At 42.5% G+C, this 20,726-nt stretch overlaps 1 protein-coding gene across 1 annotated transcript in view; it reads left to right on the forward strand.

The window, feature by feature from the left end:
* Positions 1–20,726, forward strand: part of cpt1a2b (carnitine palmitoyltransferase 1A2b) — a 92,892-nt gene that overhangs the window by 44,010 nt on the left and 28,156 nt on the right. The window contains exon 13 of the mRNA XM_085785071.1: positions 985–1,101. Within this exon, the coding sequence (XP_085641197.1) occupies positions 985–1,101 (117 nt within the window). The remainder of the gene's footprint in view (positions 1–984; positions 1,102–20,726) is intronic.

Below are 20,726 nucleotides of genomic sequence, written 5' to 3' on the forward strand. Positions count from 1 at the left end.
ACCCTTTAGTTCTGAGTAGTAAAAAGGCTGTCCACCTTGATTGAATTATGGCCAGATGCAACCAGGCACACAAACCTACACATGCCAAACTGGTCCATTATGACTCTGATTCAAGTTTGAACTTGCTTATGTTGATCTTGAGTTTCAAGGACTGTATCATCACTGATAGAAGGGATGGTTAAACATTTTGGCAAATTGTCCCATTGCCATAATCGCTATAGTCATAGCAGTAGGTTTGTTACCTTTAATTATTGGTGCAAGCTATTTTTAGAACGGTGGAGCAGAGCCGCGAGCTGCTCAGAGCTACGCTACAGAGGCTCATGGGATTTCTTGGTTTCCTCATCAAACTCATCAAATACACAATCCAACAACTCCAAAACGCTCTGGTGGACAAGTTGTGACCTGCACATTCACCACGCTATGAGATAATAATGAAGTATTATGAGACAGAGTTGTTTTCGAGGTAAATTCATGCAAAACCGCTGATGTGCGTTCCCATCGGGGGCAGTTTTTCGGCAAGCAGTCTCTGCATTTGCCTCAAAAACAACTCTCATAACGTTCCATTATTATCTCATAGCGTGATGAATGTGCAGGTCACAACTTTACAACACATTTAACCACCACAAGTATATTTCAGACCTGTGGGAAGCCACGGAAGTCATCAAAGAAACTTCCTGAGCAAAGGTTCAACCCTGAGCTCCTTCCTTAACATGGAGCTGCCAAGCACAGCAAAGGATCAGTTAACACAACACTAAATAAGAAAATATATTTCATCACGTAGCCATTCTATTGTCTGAGCGAATGCGAACCATATTGTGAATTAGCTCAAAATATTAGTTTATTATTTAAAAAAAAAAGATTCTGGTTCTATGTGTAAAGAAATAAAATATTTAAAATGAGTTGCAGGAGCATTTTTAGTTTGAACATATAGTGTGTGTCCTGTGTATGTACTCTGATGTTAACCTGTCTCTCCCTTTTCTCCAGTTCACCCTGGCCACAGACGCCTTCCAGCTCGGCTACACCGAGGATGGACACTGCAAAGGCGAGGTGGACCGCTCATTACCCCACCCTCAGAGGCTTCTCTGGGACATTCCCTTGGAGGTACCCCCCCCACCCCCCCCCACCGTGTGATTTTTTTCCGTGTCTGTCTAATTGTTTTATGTTGTGTGTGTGTGTGTGCTGGGCTTCATGCCACCTTCCTACTGTGGCGCCACACCAGAAGTTCACCTCATACCAAAACACTGCGTGATGACAAAATTATGGCTAAGTTTGATCAAAACAACAGGGTCGGCAGATATTAAAAAAACATTTCAGATGTTTATCTTCATGATGATTTAAATGAAAGGATTTTGTTTCCTCTTTGTTGGGTTGAATTGGGATAAAAAGGATCACATTGTGAAGGAGACCTGACAAATGTTTTCTGACATTAGTATCTGATTTCTTTATTGAATGACCACTGTGGCTCAAAATGTCAAGCCAGCTCTGTTTCAAGAACACATTTGTACACATTTGCTATCTGAGCAAAGTGCTGTCCAAATCATAATATAACAAAAAGATGCAAATCAAACAAATACAAGGAAATGTGCATGTACCAGATTCAATAACACAGTAAACTAACCATGCATCAACTCTGCACTGCAGAGTCACTCCAGCATCAACTGGAGACATTTCTCAACTTGTATATGAACTACTTCAAAACCTTTTATCTCTCTTCCACAGCTGTCTGCTTCCTTTTCACTTCCTTGTTGACTTGACGAGACCTTTCTAACAGTAAATTGGCTACAGGTTTCCTGATTGGCAGTGGTGCAGAATTGTACACTCAAAGTGAAAGTCAGTGACCGTCAATCACTGTTGGTGTCAGCCAAACCTCAACAATACACAATGGATTGTATGGGGTTTTGGTTGCGTGCATCACGATACATGGCAGCGCATGTTTTCATTGTGTCAGAGCTAGTATGAGTTAGTATGAGACACTGAGGTGTGACACAGGAGATAAATGGGCAAATGACGGACAAAGACTATTGTTATGTAGGCCATGATGAGAGAGAGGGAGAGAGATCTCAGTGATATTTTCATGGATTAAAGTTCTCCGTCGCCATGACGGATTTCCGTCAATGGGAAAAATGTTTTTTGTTGTGGTTTACTAATGTTGCTCTCATAAAACTAGCCAGGACCATTGTATTAGCCCAGTGGTTCTCACCCGGGACGGGAGGGTGCAGGTCAGCTCCCGGTCAGTAATTTCTCCTGCTAATCACTGAAGGAAAAAAAGTAAGATTGTAATCTGGCAACCCTGGCCTGCCTGTTTGTCATCGATCGGTTCGTATGAGCACGGTGACGTGACTCAGTCACTTGCTGGAGGCAGTGATACGCCAAGTAGCGTCGGGCCTCCTGCTGCTGTTGACGTCGGCTTGAGCGGACCTGTTGGTCCGAGTGGCCGCGGTCCACGGACGTGGCAGCGCGCATTCGGTTTCGTTTTTTTTTCCTTCCCGTGCAGGTGCACCGCTGCATGGACATGCCTCCCCATAGCAGAGGAAACGGACCCTTGAATGGCAGGTCCAGACCCCTAGATTTAAAATATGAGACTTGTTTTTGCTCCCTAGTAGACCAGTCTGAGTTCAGTTTAAGTTTTTTTTTTTTTACACTCCAGCCATTCTTGCCTTGTTGCCTTACCATGATAGGAACCTCAGTCAGTAGCTACTCCAATGTGCTTTTTTATCTGAAACAAATGTTCCCTTCATGTTCTTCTCAGAGTACACCAGAATGCTTCATTTATGTGTTAAAATCACAATTTTTTTCTGGGGTGAATGCCCCCAGACCCCACTACAGGGGTTTGGTGACTCACCTTTTACACCACTTCTGAGTTTGTTCCTGGGCTAAGGCATACACACTATAGTCCTTTTTATATGAAAATATTTGGGGAGCAACTGTGTGGCATAAGGGCGGCATAGCGTAAAGATGAACAAGGGGATATGATTTAGCCTGAAAAGTTTTTTTCTGTCAAAACATTTTTTTTTTGCTTTAATCCATGTATTTTGTTTAGTGCTAGAGCAGAGGTTGTCAGAGAGTTAATGTCTCATGCAGCAAGAAAAAATAATAAACTAACAAAAACAGATATTAGTTTAGTTTTGTTTATATGAAAAGGGACAATGCACATTAATAAACATTTGTAAAAAATAAAAAAATAAACACATGTAAATGCACCTGAGTTAGCTTACAAAGCTAGTTTTGATCGTTTGTCCCTCTGCCAGATTGTACAAGGCAACCTTAAAAAGAGCAACAATGGAATAAAATACACTATCACATGGGGTAGAACACATCCTATACACACAGTAGCTGTACATAAATACATACATAATAAATACACATTTGGACGACGATAACGTGATGCGTGTCCACGTTAATACACATTTGTACAACGATAACATCAGTGCTCACATCTTTGGGTGTCTACAAGCCAGTTCTTAACATTTGCTTGGAATGAGTGATGTGATAGAGATTCTCTGATTGATTGTGGCACTGCGGTTTTTTTATTTAGTTTTTTTCATTTGTGGCGGACGTAATTCTTTAATAATATGAATGTGTGGGAAAACACTGCTGACTTTCTTTATGTGTGTTTTGAAGCTGAGATTTGAGTCAATGTATACTCCAATTTGTAGCCTCTCACCAGAGATAAAAATGTCTGGATGTAAATCTGCTCAGGGAGACTTAACTTTGAGGGAGCTTATACATTCTGTTTGTGTGTTGAAATTGAGCTTCAGATGTTTGGATAAGTCGAGTAAAACATCTCACAAAACGCCGGTGCAACGAGGAATGCAAAGACCTCTACATTGGAGAAACAAAACAACCACTGCATAAACGCATGGCCCAACACAGGAGAGCTAACTCCTCAGGCCTGGACTCTGCTGTCCATTTACATCTCAAGGAGAAAGCCCACTCCTTTGAGGACAGCAATGTCCAAATCCTAGACAGAGAGGACAGATGGTTTGAAAGAGGAGTTAAAGAAGCCATCTATGTAAAAGTAGAGAAAACCATCCCTCAACAGGGGAGGTGGTCTCAGACACCACCTATCTCCAATTTACAATGCTGCCCTTTCATCCCTTCCCAGGAGAAATCTAGCCTCAAAGAACAACTACTGTTCACAAGTGGCAAGTGCCTCCAACGACTGTCGTTATAACAACATAGGGCACTAACGAGGTCGAAACCAACTTTCCATCAAAGACAGTCATTTAAACGACTGTCGTTGGCACTTGGAGCACAAAAGGGAACCAGTGACATCATCACCCTTGTGAACGCCCACACAAGAGGTTAAATAGTGAGTCTCCACACCAGATAGTTGGACCAGTCCCAGCCTGGTCAGTTGCGTACATGAACTGATGAAGCCTCTTGGATGAGAGGTGAAACGTCTTCCTAGACAAATAACTAAGTCCAGTTGCTTTCGATTTAACCTCCTTTGAAATCTCACAAAACATTAAGTTTAGAGTAGTCCTTGGGGATCAGTTGTCCAGACGTTCTTTGAGGAATTTTTACTTTCCCGCACTTGGAGCCTGAGTTGAGATTACTTTATTTATCCAATAGGGCAATTCTGTTACTTTCTGCTCTACAACGGTGCAGCTGTAGTGGGTCGCACGCCACAGAGCCCCCCAGACCTTTGAGATGTTTCCATAACACTTGTCAGATTTCTCTTCATATATCCATCCCATGAATAGTCTTTTGATTAACTTCATACAAAGTTCAGTCAACAGACGAAACCTAAATTGGATCATAATTTGGTGTGACCACGTTTTGTCTTTAAAACAGCACCAGTCCTCCTCCGGTGGCAGGTTGTTGAAGCATCTTGGAGAACCTGCCATAGTTCTTCTGTGGATTTGGGCTGTCTCAGACTTGTCTTCTGTCTTTTCATGTAATCCCAGTTAACTCATTGAGTGCCAACCACGTAATTTCTCGTTTTTCGTTCCCATGCGTTGAGTGCCAAAAACGAAATTTCTCGTTTTTTGCTTTTTTTTTAAATTATGAAAATAGACACTTTAATACACATTATATGTAAATTTGGGGACTCTACGACGAGGAGAACTGAAATAGATGACGATCAAAGTCACATGACAGCTCATGATCTGGAAGTTTTTATCATAACTCAGCTTCTGCAAACGGAGTTCTGCATGCAGATGCAGCGCAGCTGCTCCGCTGCTGCTCTGCTCTCACCCGCGAGGCTGCAGCAGCTGGGAGCTGAACCAGGAAGCTCTCAGCCCACTGTCCCGCCTGGTCTTCATCTGGAGCAACACTGTGTCCTCCCCAAAGTCCTCCCGCGGTAAAATCTGATGGTCTCTGGGTCAAAGCAGACCGGCACCACCGACCCGTACCCCAGAAGGACCCCGACCACCGGCGGGACCGGTGTTCGCGAGCCGCTGTGGCCGGCAGAGCCTCACGTTCCGCGGCGAGAGGCTGTGACACGGCACGGTGCGTCTGTGTTATTGTTGTTTAGTGGCGCCCCCCCCGCCCCCGATGGTGGTTTTGTGAATAGAACAACAATTGTTGTGTATATTTATCTTATACGAGCCCTTTGATCCAGAAATGCGAGTGTCTGAAGAGCGACAGACACAAACAGCGCACCTTTCATAAAAGACGCTCTATCTCCTTTTCTAGAAAAAAAGGAGGGATTTTGGTGAAACCCAGCCATGTTTGGCTTGACTTTTCTCAGGAACGGAGGCACGTAGAAACAAACGGTTTGTGGCCATTTGAAGCATAAAGTTAAACCTTTCAAATGAGCTACAGTATGTGTTGGTGGCAATAATATAGAATACACTATGGCTCTAAAATAAAAAGTCAAATATGGTCTAATTTGCCGGTACACTTGACTAAAACTTTGGAAAGGAGCGCGGCACTCAATGAGTTAATAGTGTCTGACAACTGCCTGTTGCAAAGTGATTGAGATTGTTAATTAGGAAAACGACAGAAAAAACTCCATTCATCAATCCTTCAGTCTCCTTATCTGACACAATTAGTCGGCCGTGCTGCATCCGTTTTGTAACAAACTACAACTTAACCGTGGGTGTGCATCATAGAAGCGTTCCCATTCGTCAACAAACACCACACACCACCAGTCTTAAGGCTGGTGTCTTAATTAGTGTGACTGCTGGAAGCAGTCACACTATTGTTCTTCTGTTTGGCCATTTTCTTCCGCCTTTTTACGGTCTTCTTCTAGTCCTTCATACTTTGTGCTATTTCAACAATTCATATATCAAAACGTGCAGCTTTTTTTGAACTTTATCGGCATTACTTTTCTCTTTTTAACTATTTATACTTTTTCAAATATTTAACTTTTTCTGATTTTTTTCAGCTTTATAATGTGTGTGTATTGCGTCTAACGAGCAGAGCTAGAGTGGTGTCAGAGTGGATAGAGGCAAAAAAACATTCTAGAGTTTTTCTGGCTAAACTGTCAGCATGGCCACAAATTAAACTCTAGACAAATTATTTTCTCCAGTTTTGTAGCCACACTTGTCTTCTGGCTAAAATTCTGGTCAAAAATGCAAAGAGACTTAGATAATAATTTAAAATATTTTTTAAATGCAGCCAGGGAGCTCTCTGCTCTCATTCAGCCCAATGCATTTTTTTCACAACAGCAGGAGAAGGAGCTCAACTTTGTAACTTGCCGTTAAGTGCTTTTTAATTAATTTTAATTCACCAAAAAATAGTCACAGGTCACAAAAAAGTCCTCTTCTTACTTGGTGTGGCTAATTTATACAAATTTCTCTTTATTTTAAGCATCATTGAAAAATCTCACATTCATCAAAGTCTCAACCTCTCTCCTCCTCAACTCCACTGTAGTGTAGGGGTTAGGGTGGCTGCTTACCAACCCCAAGGTCACTGGTTCGAATCCAAGGGAAGAACTCTTGTTATGTTATGTTGAATTCTGCTCTCCTCCCCCGCCTTCAATTGGTTACAGGTGTTTGTTATCTCCTTGATTACTCATACCAGTTTGCAGCACATCATCACATTACAATGAATGACAACAGTCTTGTAAGCAGTGTGCTCTCTGTAGCCGAGTGGCAGAGTAAAGGCTTAGTGATCATATGGTCATGGGTTCGATTCCTGCCTCAGTCATTTCACATCATTGCTTGACTTTTGATTCCAATTATTCAGCTGTCATTGGACAGTCTTTGATTCCTCATAGTATAAAGCTCATTGTAACTCAGGTTCTCTGTGGCCATATGGTTAGTGTGTTAGGTGTTGTGCTATTTCAACAATTCATATATCAAAACGTGCAGCTTTTTTTGAACTTTATCGGCATTACTTTTCTCTTTTTAACTATTTATACTTTTTAAAATATTTAACTTTTTCTGCAAATTAAACTCTAGACAAATTATTTTCTCCAGTTTTGTAGCCACACTTTGTCTTCTGGCTAAAATTCTGGTCAAAAATGCAAAGAGACTTAGATAATAATTTAAAATATTTTTTAAATGCAGCCAGGGAGCTCTCTGCTCTCATTATTTTTTATTTTATTTAACCTTTATTTAACCAGGCAAGCAAATTAAGAACAAAATTCTTTCTCATTCAGCCCAATGCTGAGAGTTCTCCACAACTCTGTCTGTAGTCCAGTTGGTAAGGTGGGCCGCTTGCCAACCCCAAGGTCACTAGTTCGAATCCAGGCTGAGCAATCTTGTTATGTGATGTTGAATTCTGCTCCCCTCCCCCACCCTCAATTGGTTACAGGTGTTCGTTAAGAGACGCATTAATTGCTTCTGCCACCGTTTGCAGCACATCATCACATTACAATGGCAACATGCTTATGTCTGTGCTCTCTGTGGCGAAGTGGCAGAGTAAAGGTTTATTGATCATGAGGTCATGGGTTCGATTCCTTACTTTTTTTTTTAAGCAGAAGCCAGTGATCCTCTTATCAAAGGTTTTCTTTACCCCTCACATACTGTCTCTGTCTGTAGCCTAGTGGTTAGCTTGCTGGTCTGGAGACCTGAAGATTGCTGGTTCAAATCTTGCCTCAATAACAATTATAGTGAATTATTTTCCCAGTTGTCCTCTGTTGACTTCTGATAACTTGCTTCATGTTGAAACTGCTGCTCTCAACCTGAAATTCACAGAAATTTTCATTCCAAGTCATTCAAGCTTGACTCTCAAGCTTTCTTGATGTTGACAGTGTGCAGATCATTAACAGACAAGAGTCTCTGCAACTGTGTGTGCACTGTGGCCTAGAGGCAGAGTGGAAGTCTAATGACCATGAGGTTGTGGGTTCGATTCCGACCTTGGTCAAACATTTGTATGGTGATCACTGCTTGCACTATTTGCTAATTCTGCAACAGCGTTCAGTTGCTATCAGCAGTCACACCATTTCCATTCTTGGAAATGCTTTTTCTAGTTTTGAATTAAACTTTAAAGTGAATTGAAACAACGTGTGATACTGAATTAACGCAGATCTGTGCAGGTTGTATGTGCACTGCTGTTGCATCTGTTGCTTCTTGAGCTGAACTGTTGGTCACGTAGAATAGAAAATGCAATAATTTGTCATTCTCATTCAGTTCTTAGCAAATAGTTATTGTGAGTTAAATATCTTTAAAATTGAATCTAGACCCTGTGACATGAAACTTAATCAATTCAACAAATCCATGACCAGTGTTGGAGAAGCTACTTTGCAAGCGTAGCATTCAGCCTGGCAGTAGTTTGTAAAGCTACAGCTAAAAAAAAGTAGCTTTAGTAACTACTTATACTCATTATACTCATTTAACTCAGCATTAAATAAATCAACATGTGGTGTATATGAAACAAAATATAATGCAAATCAGTCAACAAAAAATGTAATAAAAAATACAAAGAGGTCAACATATTCTAGTAGGGTTGTTCGGTATACCGGTACTAGAGTGGTACCGGGGTACTGACGCATTTAAAACGGTACCATACTGCGCTTAGATGGGACCGGTACTTTCATTTTGCGCCGCCGGCAGCGGTGACGTCGCCGCGTGAAGTCGCCGCATTGTAATTTGAGCCGAGGTGAGTGAGTGAGCGAGTCACAAACGAAGCAAGGTGCTTTTTTTTTTATTACCGTTACAGCGCCACCTGTCCATGTGCCTGTGTTTGTGTGTGTCTGTGTGTGTGTGTGCGCGCCGCGCGCGAGAGAGACGGGCCGCCACAGACTCGTTAATTAATGCAAACAGCTGGTTGATAAGTTCGTTTTTACTGCGGATCACCACTGGCATGCTCTCTGTCTCTGTCTCTCTCTCTCTCTCTCTCTCTCTCTCTCTCTCTCCCTCTCTCTGTGAGTGAGTGAGTGAACAGCGCTACGCGGAGATGAATTAACGGAGCGATATTGCGTTGATGGGGGGGGGGTGGGGGGGGGGGGGGGCTTGGTCTTGATTCTGTGGCGCTGCATATGGGAAACAATAGGTGTGTGTTTGTGTAAAATGAACGTTTGTGTTTCATTCTATAAACTACTGAGAACAATTTCTCCCGAAAATTACAACTGGTCAAAATAACAAAAAATGATGCAGTGTTTTCAGACCTCAAATAACGCAGTTGATAAAAATTTTTAAACAGACCACTAATGATTTAATTTAGGAAGAGTTCAGTACTGATGCATATGTTATAGTTCTAAGATTTTCTATTAAAATAAAGTCAATAATGACATTTTTTGTGTTCTCTTTTTATTTGGAAAAGTACCGAAAAGTATCGAAAAGTATCGAAAAACATGTTGGTACCGATACCGGTACCAAAATGTTGGTATCGTGACAACACTATATTCTAGATCAGTGTGTCATGAACAACAATGTTTAAAACCATGACAGGAACTTCATAGGCACTAACACATTACTAGCACTAGATGCCAGGGCAGAATTGCTTGTTAACATGACACATGAGCAGTCTCACTCAAAGAGACTTCTGGAACACAATGATGGTAAAATAAAATATATATTATACTGGGTAGGGCTTTTTTTTTCATGTACAGTAATTGGCCAAAATAGTAGTTTGTAAATTGAGTAGTTAAACTACAAAAAGTAGTTGAAATACTTGACGCAGCACAAAATATGAATGTAGTTTAACTAACAGCAAGTTACAGCAAATTGTATTTAAGCTATGTAGTTCAACTACATGTAGTTTAAGTCTCCCCAACACTGTCCATGACAGTACCCAGCTCTGGTGTGGATGGTCCAGAGTGCACAGCGTGAACACACCACACCCCAGGTCTGAAGCCAGTGGCAGATGAGGCCCGTATTTATTTACTGTAATGTGATAATATAGAAGATATTATCACATTTATAATTGCTCACAGCAGCAGCTCAGATTACATATTCCAAACAGAATCAGAGTCATAATGGACCGGTTTGGCGTGTGCAGTTTTGTGTGCCTGGTTGCATTTGGCCATAATTCAATCAAGGTAGTAGACAGCCTTGAGTAAAACAACTTTCCCCTGATATAGCACTTCTCAATTTAATTGAATTATTTTGTCTCACTTTGTCCGGCCTTATTTGCACAAACCTCTCTTATGTTTGAACACCAATCTTAGCAGCATACACCAGGAAACAAACCACACCACAGTCAGACGGCTTCTTGGTCTGGTTGCTATGCTGCCATGAATATAGGGCCCTTGACATTCAGATAAAGAGATAACAAATGGTGATGTAAGTGGTTCGGGTTAGGTCAAAGTCATCTCAGTCACAGAGGAAGAGGAGGAGCACAAGGCCCATATTAGAACCCCTGATACCTGGTCATGATTGGGTTTTTGACAGTCCATTCATCAAGTAAACCATCTTTAATTCAAAGCCAGGCTGAAGAGGTTCGGTTTGAGTTCACATTTACTAATTGCTACACTAATGGCTCCTGTCTGGTCTGTCGGGAGCCACTTAAAAGCTGCCTGAAGAAAGGTCATAGTGCTGCACTTCAGAACAATTAATATTGTGCCTGTAGACCTAAAGGAGCCACACAGGCTCATAGACTGAAAAGTGTGACACATATACCAGACACAAGACCATGAAGTGCTTAAAAAAAAAAAAAATTAAAAAAAACAGTAGAAGAATTTTAAAATGAATAGAGAAGCTGGAAGGGAGCCAATGCAGGGACTTGAAACAGGGGTAACGTGTTGGTAGGGATGTATACCGTGGACCGGTACTTTTTGGTACCGGTCCATAATTGCATCGGTACCAGAGTACCGTTAAGATTCTGGACTAACGGTACTCTTATCGGTACTTTTTGAACGTCTCCCTAAGCGTCACGTAATAATAACACTGCCGCCACAGCAGCTTGTCACCCCCCAATTTCCACCGGGTCCGTCAGCGCCACGGAACCGCTACAGGCGGTCACCGCAGCTGATCCCTGCAGCTCTAATCAGCACTTGGACCGGGTGAGCCGCGGCGAGTCTCAGCGGCGTCTCTCCGCGCCGCGCTATCAAATCCGACACGCGGCCTGACGGTGCGCGTGGAGCGAGACGAGTCCGGCCCGGTCCGTTCGCCTGTGTCGGGTCGGCATGTGTTTGAAGCCTCGCACCGAGACCCAGCAAAGTACTTTAATTCATGTCGGAGGCGGAGGGTTGAGTGTCCAGTAGCTACAGCAGCAGGTCAGTGAGGAGACAGAGGAGGCTCCAGCAGCTTCATGTCTGCTGCTGAGGAGCAGAGTGTCAGAGCCACCTGATGTCACTCCGCTAAGAAAGGAGGAGAAAACTCCGACTGTGGAAACACTGAGCTGCTTGTGTCGTTTATAATGCGGTAACACGTCTCATACATTGACTGGTCTACGGCGTGAAGAACATGGACCGGCTGCTGTGGATGCAGCGTGTATGTGTGTGTGTCAGCGCTGTACACAGACACACACGCACACACGGGGCGCAGCGTCGTAGCAATGAAGTGAAAACAACCTGCAGATCACCTGAGCTGACATGAGCTGTGAGTCAGAGCAATACAACTTTAAGAGTAAAAAAGCTAAATATTCATTAAGATCCATAGAAGGAGATCCTATTTTATCATGATGATAGATTAACTGCAGCTTCTGCAGGTTAACTGTTGACTTGCTCAGGGTTTAAAGGAGGTGTTCCTCTCTGCTGTCAATTTTTTATGCTGGTTGCTGCCCCCCTAATAAAAAAAAAAAAAAAGGTTGAATCTTTTAACATCATTATTTTTTACACTAAATTACATGTTGTAGTATCGATAAGAGTATCGATAAGTATCAGTACCGATAAGGAGTATCGGTATGGGTATGGGTATCGATAAAATCCTAACGATATACATCCCTACGTGTTGGACATGCTCATCATTTTGAAGCAACCTTTGAATGATATGACATGTTATAGAATAAGTCCACCATTACATTTATGGAAAGAGGTCTTTTAAAGCCACATGACACAGACTGGCCCGATAGGACTGCAGCCTCACTTGACTCTGAATGCTTTACATGCCACTGCATCTAGTTTTGGCATCAAGGAATTCCTACAGCCTTCATCCAGCAGACTAACGCTGCACACAATGTATATAACCCATAAATTCCTCCTGTTGCACCCCATCACAATGTAAACAGAAAGTCAACACTCTCTCAGCCAAAAGAGGAAAGGGAAAGATTACATCAGAAGGGAAGGCAAATCACAATGTGTAAAACGGGTTAATATACTGAGAGTTCAGGGACAGGGCTGGATGACAAGGGGAGTCAGAGTGGCAGTGGGGATTATGTGTTGGTGTGGAATGCAGTTCGGTTAATAATAAACCTGAAACCGCACCACTTCCTCCCTCATCTTATTCTGATTACCTTGTGGGTTAATTTCTTGGCACGCCACTCCATGGGCGGCTGTGTGTTTAAGAGAGAGTGTGTGTTGGTTGGTTTGAACATTAATCAGGGGCAGAGACAGCACTCCTGATAATATGTGAACTATACTGTAAGGTAGTTTCCTAAAGAGAAAGTCCCACAGCTCCCCGATAAAGCACAAGAGCAAGTTAAACCAGCTCTCCGCTAAGGGGAAAGGCAGGTATTTTCCCTTTCCCCTTTCACTGAGATCACAGTTTGCATAAGCACATTGTTTTTCAACAGAAGGAATTTCGAATTTGAAACCAAACAGAAAAGGGAAATGAGCCTGCAGTGCTTCCCACAGGTTTGCAAGGAGACTTTGGCAGGGGGTCAGGGGGGAATGTCCGATTGGGGAGGGGCAAACATGACCTCTAAATAGAACAATGACACCCCGATCATGTTGCAGTGTATAGAAGTGGTATAGCAAGTCATTTAAGCACAAAATAGTTAAATAAGGTCAGGTTTCATCCATCCATCCATCCAAGTTCGCTAACAGTTTCACTTTCTTGCTAAAACCACAGCTAATTTAATCACTCCATGGATCACAATGGTCAGTGCAGAACTAGGAAGCATAAATAGAGGGAATGGAAAATAAATGCTCTTTGTTCTCCTTCTCATCTTTGTTTCGACTCTGATGCATACAGCTGGATGGCCAGGCCACTCCATGCAGTGCTGTGTACTTTCAACATCTCATTGTCGTCACTGGCATCACAATATGTAAACTTGAGCCTTCTCTGCATTCGTTTGACATTGAACTCTGGAGAGAGTTACAGTGAAAATAAATGTTGCTTGAGTTCTCATGGACAAAAAGAAGCAAGTAGGTAATATATTGGACAAGAGTGTTTGTGTAAAAGCACATCTGGATCCAACTCGAAACAGTAGGGTCATTCATTAGTTTAGATCAGTGGTTCTCAATCATTAGTGTGAATGCTGAAGGCATTCACACTATTGTTATTCACTCAATTTTTATTCTCTTTTTTTATTATTAGTGTGAATGCTGGAAGCACTATTGTTCTTCTGTTCGGCCATTTTCTTCCGCCTTTTTACGGTCTTCTTCTAGTCCTTCATACTTTGTGCTATTTCAACAATTCATATATCAAAACGTGCAGCTTTTTTTGAACTTTATCGGCATTACTTTTCTATTTTTAACTATTTATACTTTTTCAAATATTTAACTTTTTCTGATTTTTTTCAGCTTTATAATGTGTGTGTGTTGCGTCTAACGAGTGGTGCTAGAGTGGAGAGAGGCAAAAAAACATTCTAGAGTTTTTCTGGCTAAACTGTCAGCATGGCCACAAATTAAACTCTAGACAAATTATTTTCTCCAATTTTGTAGCCACACTTGTCTTCTGGCTAAAATTCTGGTCAAAAATGCAAAGAGACTTAGATAATAATTTAAAATATTTTTTAAATGCAGCCAGGGAGCTCTCTGCTCTCATTCAGCCCAATGCATTTTTTTCCACAGCAGCAGGAGAAGGAGCTCAACTTTGTAACCTGCTGTTAAGTGCTTTTTAAATCATTTTAATTCACCAAAAAATAGTCACAGGTCACAAAAAAGTCCTCTTCTTTCTTGGTGTGGCTAATTTCTGCACTTTCCTTACCTTTTTTTTAAGCAGGAGCCAGTGATCCTATTATCAAAGGTTTTCTTTGCCCCTCACATACTGTCTCTGTCTGTAGCCTAGTGGTTAGCTTGCTGGTCTGAAGACCTGAAGGTTTCTGGTTCAAATCTTGCCTCAACAACAATTATAGTGAATTATTTTCCCAGTCGTCCTCTGTTGACTTCTGATAACTTGCTTCATGTTGAAACTGCTGCTCTCAGCCTGAAATTCACTGAAATTTTCATTCTAAGTCATTCAAGCTTGACTCTCAAGCTTTCTTGGTGTTGACACAGTGTGTTTCCAACAGGTGCAGCTTTGGGCTCGTTAACTTCAGAGTGAGACAGAGTGCAGCTCATCAACAGACAACAGTCTTTGCAACAGTGTGTACACCGTGGCCTAGAGGCAAAGTCAAAGTCTTCTGACCATGAGATTGTGGGTTCGTTTCCTACCTTGGTCAACCATTTGTATGGTCATCACTGCTTGCACTATTTTCACAAAAGAGTCCTCTACTTACTTGTTGTGGCTAATTTCTGCACTTTCCTTACTTTTTTTTTAAGCAGAAGCCAGTGATCCTCTTATCAAAGGTTTTCTTTGCCCCTCAAGGGAGGTCCAGGGAGCTCTCTGCTCTCATTCAGCCCAATGCATTTTTTTCCACAGCAGCAGGAGAAGGAGCTCAACTTTGTAACTTGCTGTTAAGTGCTTTTTAATTCATTTTAATTCACCAAAAAATAGTCACAGGTCACAAAAAAGTCCTCTACTTACTTGTTGTGGCTAATTTATACTCATTTCTTTTTATTTTAAGCATCATTGAAAAATCTCACATTCATCAAAGTCTCAACCTCTCTTTGCCACAACTCTGTCTGTAGTCCAGTTGGTAAGGTGGCCGCTTGCCAACCCCAAGGTCACTAGTTCGAATCCAGGCTGAGCAATCTTCTTATGTGATGTTGAATTCTGCTCCCCTCCCCCACCCTCAATTGGTTACAGGTAGGGGTGTAACGGTATATGTATTCGTCCCGTGCCGTCACGGTACGGGGGTCACGGTTCGGTGCACACAGTCACACGACGAATACGTCTGAATGAATATTAAAAAAAAAAAAAAAAAGTCGAGTCCTCACTCCAATCTAGGTGGCGGTAATGAGCCTCGAAGCTGCCACAACCGTCATAACAGACAAAGAAGAGAAGTGATGAGAGAGTGAAGTTAGAGGAGGAGAGCTGTCTGCTTCATTTATGTCACCGTGGCTTCTCAACGAAACACAACGGCATCGGCGGCGGCTCGCGACCGGTCCACCGGACAAAGTCCGTCGGCGATGTTTCACGGATGCGCGCTGCGTCGCTAGAAACGCATCAAACACGTAGCGCATGTTCACCCGCCTCCCCTCCCACATGTCAATCACTGGTGCAAGGAAAGACTTGTGTGTAACAATTTATCCCGCTGCTTCTAAGCCTCTTGAGATGAACACAGACAGGAACAGAAACATCACCAAAGCAACTGACATCTAGTCTAAATGAACTGTGTAAACCAACATTGATGTTAGTTTATTGTTTTTTTTTTTTTTTTAATAATAATTGTCAGTTGTCAAGTGCAAGTTTTTTTTCCTCTAGAATTAATGAATGGCATGATCCTAATGCACTTGTTTAATTTTATATTCTATTTATTTATTTTTTTTAACTTTTATAACACAAGACAGATTTTAGTTTTACATTCAGTAGTGTCTGTTGTACCGAAACCGTACCGAACCGTGACCCCTGAACCGAGGTACGTACCGAACCGTGACTTTTGTGTACCGTTACACCCCTAGTTACAGGTGTTCGTTAAGATACGCATTAATTGCTTCTGCCACCGTTTGCAGCACATCATCACATTACAATGGCAACATGCTTATGTCTGTGCTCTCTGTGGCGAAGTGGCAGAGTAAGACAACAGTCTTTACAACTGTGTGTACACTGTGGCCTAGAGGCAAAGTCAAAGTCTAGTGACCATGAGATTGTAGGTTCGATTCCTACCTTGGTCAACCATTTGTATGGTGATCACTGCTTGCACTATTTTCACAAAAAAGTCCTCTACTTACTTGTTGTGGCTCATTTCTTTTTTTTTTTAAAGCATCATTGAAAAATCTCATATTCATCAAACCTCTACTTCACTATTAGTGTTGGAATAGCCCAGTGGATAAGGTTCTTGCCATCCAACCACAAGGTCACTGGTTCAAATCCCACCTCAGCAGTCTTGTTAGTGTGTCAGCAACTTTGAACTTTAAAGACCCGCTCCCATGAAAATCATGTTTTTCGTGCTTTTCACAAGTTCCTGTGGCATTTTTCTTGTGTTAGAGCACATATCAGCAGAAAAGGAAGTGCAAAATTGCATTTCTGAGTTTTTCTGCCTTCAAATTGCTGTGAACCAATGGCAGACGCAAACTGGCAGTTTCAGGGAGACTGGAGCTGACGTGTCACAGCTCCAGGGGAGGGCACTAATGCTACAAGCTCCCACCCCGTTCTTCATCTGGCTCAGAGGTGAAAGCCTTGGCAGCTCGGTGTAGCTGTCAAGGTATAACAGGTATAGCTCACCTGGTAGAGCAGCTTGCACTGTAATTAAGGCCTATTTTCCGGTCTGGGATCGAATCCCAGTGTGGAGTTTTACACTAAATGCGCTGAATCTGTAATTGACCCTTCGCCAACTCCTCCCACAAACGGCTATTGTCCAATCCTACGTTAGCAACCGTAACTATAGGCCTGGCAAGCTTTCCGCAGCGAGTCATTACTTTTGCTTTTGTGGACACATTTTGAGACTAGGACGAAAAACTTTTGTTTGTAGAGAAGGATGTTGTTGTTGCTGCTGCTACTACGGCGGCAGCGGCGGCGGCAGCAGCAATATAGAGATGTTCAGATACGAGCGGACTTTTTTTTCGACTTGAGCAAGTGTAAATATGGGGATAACCATATGTTCACCTCCGAAATGACAGCTGTACTTTTACCGCGTTTACCTGGGCTTTTAGGCGAGGGATCGTCCAGGCAGGGACTGCTTTCACTGACTGATACAGCGGTGGGAGAAAACAAAACAGCAGCCAAAGCTGTATGTGGTTCACAATCGCCCAAAAACTTGCCGTTTGACAACGTTTCATGACCAGTGAGATGACGTAAGTCTTCGTGGGTTGATAGACGGTAAAATTACCAGTCCTTACTGCTGCTCTGTACATTGTCCAGTCGTGTCGTTGAACAGATGTTTTATCCTCCTGCGCGAGTCACTTCACTGAAAACTATGAATGATCTTTGTGACTTCTTCTCTCTATTATCTCAGAACAGTTTATCCAGAAATTTGCTGATATTTCCTTTGAAATCGATACCACATACTGCCAGGAGCATGGCTGGGAGTGAAAGCTTGCCCGCCGTAGCAACAGTAACCGAGGGGGCGGGGCTTACGCGAAGGGTCAATTGTACAATGTCCAGCTGTCAGAAACCGGGGGGTGGGGTGCGAGGAGGTGGCTGGGCGGGTGCAAAACAGCGCAGTCTCCGCCCACCCCCCAGAGGTGAATTGCTAATGTTCATGGCTAATGAGCTGGTTTTAAAATGGCCGAAAAGGGTCGCGGGAGCGGGATTTTAAGCATCATTGAAAAATCTCACATTCATCAAAGTCTCAACCTCTACTTCATCGTAAGTGTTGGAATGGCCTAGTGGATAAGGTTCCTGCCATCCAACCACAAGGTCACAGGTTCAAATCCTGCCTGAGCAGTCTTGTTAGTGTGTCAGCCACTTTGAACTTTAACCAATACCACTTGGTCTGGTCACATAATCAAACTTGATAATGCATATGCGCCCCCACCTATTCTCTTTACCTCTTTCAATCTTGGTTTGTGTTAACATGTTTCTTGTTTATACCACTGCACTAAGATTGATTTGCACTGGAACTACAGCTTTGGGCTCGTTAACTTCAGAGTGAGACAGAGTGCAGTTCATCAACAGACAACAGTCTCTGTAACTGTGTGTACACTGTGGCCTAGAGGCACAAGAGTGAAAGTCTGCTGACCATGTGGTTGTGGGTTCGATACCTACCTTGGTCAACCATTTGTATGGTGATCACTGCTTGCACTATTTGCTAATTCTGCAACAGCGTTCAGCTGCTTTCAGCAGTCACACGCATTTCCATGGGGAAATTTTTACGGTCTTTAACTAGTCCTTCATATTTTGTGCGACTTCAACAATTCATATATCAAAACGTGCAGCTTTTTTTCAACTTTATCGGCATTACTTTTCTCTTTTTAACTATTTATACTTTTTAAAATATTTAACTTTTTCTGCAATTTTTTTCCCATAGGAATGCAGGGCTCGACAGTGCGACAGTTTTGCTCGCATTTGCGAGTTGATAATAGCCCGTGCGAATAAAAAATTGCATTCAGTCGCATCAGTGCGACTCGGACAGAAACTGCATGCACCGCTTTGCATGCTGTTTAACGTGAGCAGTATCTCCCCCGCCCCGCCCCCCCTGCCTGTTTGGTGATTTTGGCCGCCGCATTGATTAAAGCTTGTGTACATCGGGGCCGTTCAGATGTAACGTCTTTTCCGCACATTACTTTCAAGGTAGACGCGCGTCATGCACGCCAAGGCGACACCGTAGCAGCGCACATTCGGTGCGATGCGCTTTTTTTCCGTGCACGTTCGACCTGCTTCTTCCTCCGGTACACGGTCTCGGGCTGTGTCTCTCCTACTGTTTCACACGGAGCTCTGCCCCAGGTGAAGGAAGCCCTTAGGTGGTACGTGGCCTCCGAGGCTACCGCGGAGCTATCAAAAAAAAAAAAAACGCTTGTCGCGGTGAGAACAGCTGACATGTGGTCACAGTCTCACAGTGCAACATTCATATAAACTTCAACCTCAAAGCTCCCTGTCTGACCTGTCCCTGAACATCACACAGGGGCAACATGGAGCTGCTTGTGTGACAGGTTGTTGAGGAAACATGTTTGGTGTTTTTACTGTTCTCAAATGTAAAAATGGGCCATGTTGGACCCTCAGCATTATTTAAGGCTTAAACAGCCTGCTACAACCATTTTTCATTGTGCTCCTAAAAAATCTTAGTGTAGAGCCCTGTATGTAATGTTCAGCTTTTTATACTGAGGGAAATATAGGTTCACTGCTCATCAATACCCCCACCCCTGGGCCACATGCACACACATACAGCATAAAACTAAAAACTAATATTGGTTGTAAATATTCTATTTTCTCACACATATTTGCCTTGTTTGTCTTTCCTGATTTTTGTTAAGGCAAAGAGCCAGTTAAAACATTAAAAATTAGTCTACAGGGTTAGGATTATAGGCTAAATCTACTTTATTTGTTTGAAAATGATATTTTCACCAAAACTACAAAATTTTTATTGTGCTACTAAAAAATGTTGTGTGCTACTAAATTTTTCAGCATGGTAGCACAGTGCTACTTGGAAAAAAGCTTAGCGTCAAGCCCTGGAATGCATTGAAAACATCTTCAAACTTTTAAAATCTTCTTACTACTTTGAACCTCTAAAACTTCAGCATACTTTCTCCCACAGACTCCATTTCACTTTTAAACTGTAGACAAACTTTTAATCTATTCACATATTACTCGGCTTATTGATATCTTCAACAGTTTTTAGGTATTTGGCTGTTTTAAAATCATTAAAATTTTCGACAAAATCCAACTTTATAATGGTTGTGTATTGCGTTTAACGAGCAGGGCTTGTGACATCATCGTTAGAGTGAGAGGGATCGAAAAAACATTCAGGATTTTTTCTGGATATATTGCCAGCACGGCCACAAATTAAACTCTAGACACATGATTTCCTCACTGGTTTGTAGCCACACTTGTCGTGTCTCATTTGATGTGCTCAAAACAGCAGACAGACTTACAGAATTGTCTCAATGAGCCTAATTGTGCAGCTAGACCCGCTCCAGTGGCTCATCCACTTCAATATAAAAGTAGGAGCTGATTTTTTTAGAAAAGCAGAAATGCCCCCCTTTTCTACCTTGCGACCCTGAGAAAAGTTTTTGCCCTACAAACATTTAATGCACATCAATGTGCTCAGGAAGGTCTCCTTGCCCCAGTAGTCATGGCCACATTCTGATAAGAGGTACGGTTCTCTTTTTCTGGGCTGTTTTCGGAAGCTGCACAGAGCTCAAATCTCTCTGCTCTGCTCTGCTCTGTGTGCAGTTGGCCAGCTGTTGGGGCCAGCTCGTTATCAAAGTCTATAAATAGAACAGCAGCCTGGCCGCTCGTTAAGATGTTTTTAAACACAGCCCCACACACACACATGATAAACCAGACTGACAGAGGATGTCCACGCACAAACACAGGCATCACACTCACACAGACAGACACACACAGACACTCACACACAGTCACACA

This window comes from Trachurus japonicus, chromosome 8 (assembly GCF_045865225.1).
Source record: "Trachurus japonicus isolate A0001 chromosome 8, Traja_1.0".
Classification (NCBI taxonomy): domain Eukaryota; kingdom Metazoa; phylum Chordata; class Actinopteri; order Carangiformes; family Carangidae; genus Trachurus; species Trachurus japonicus.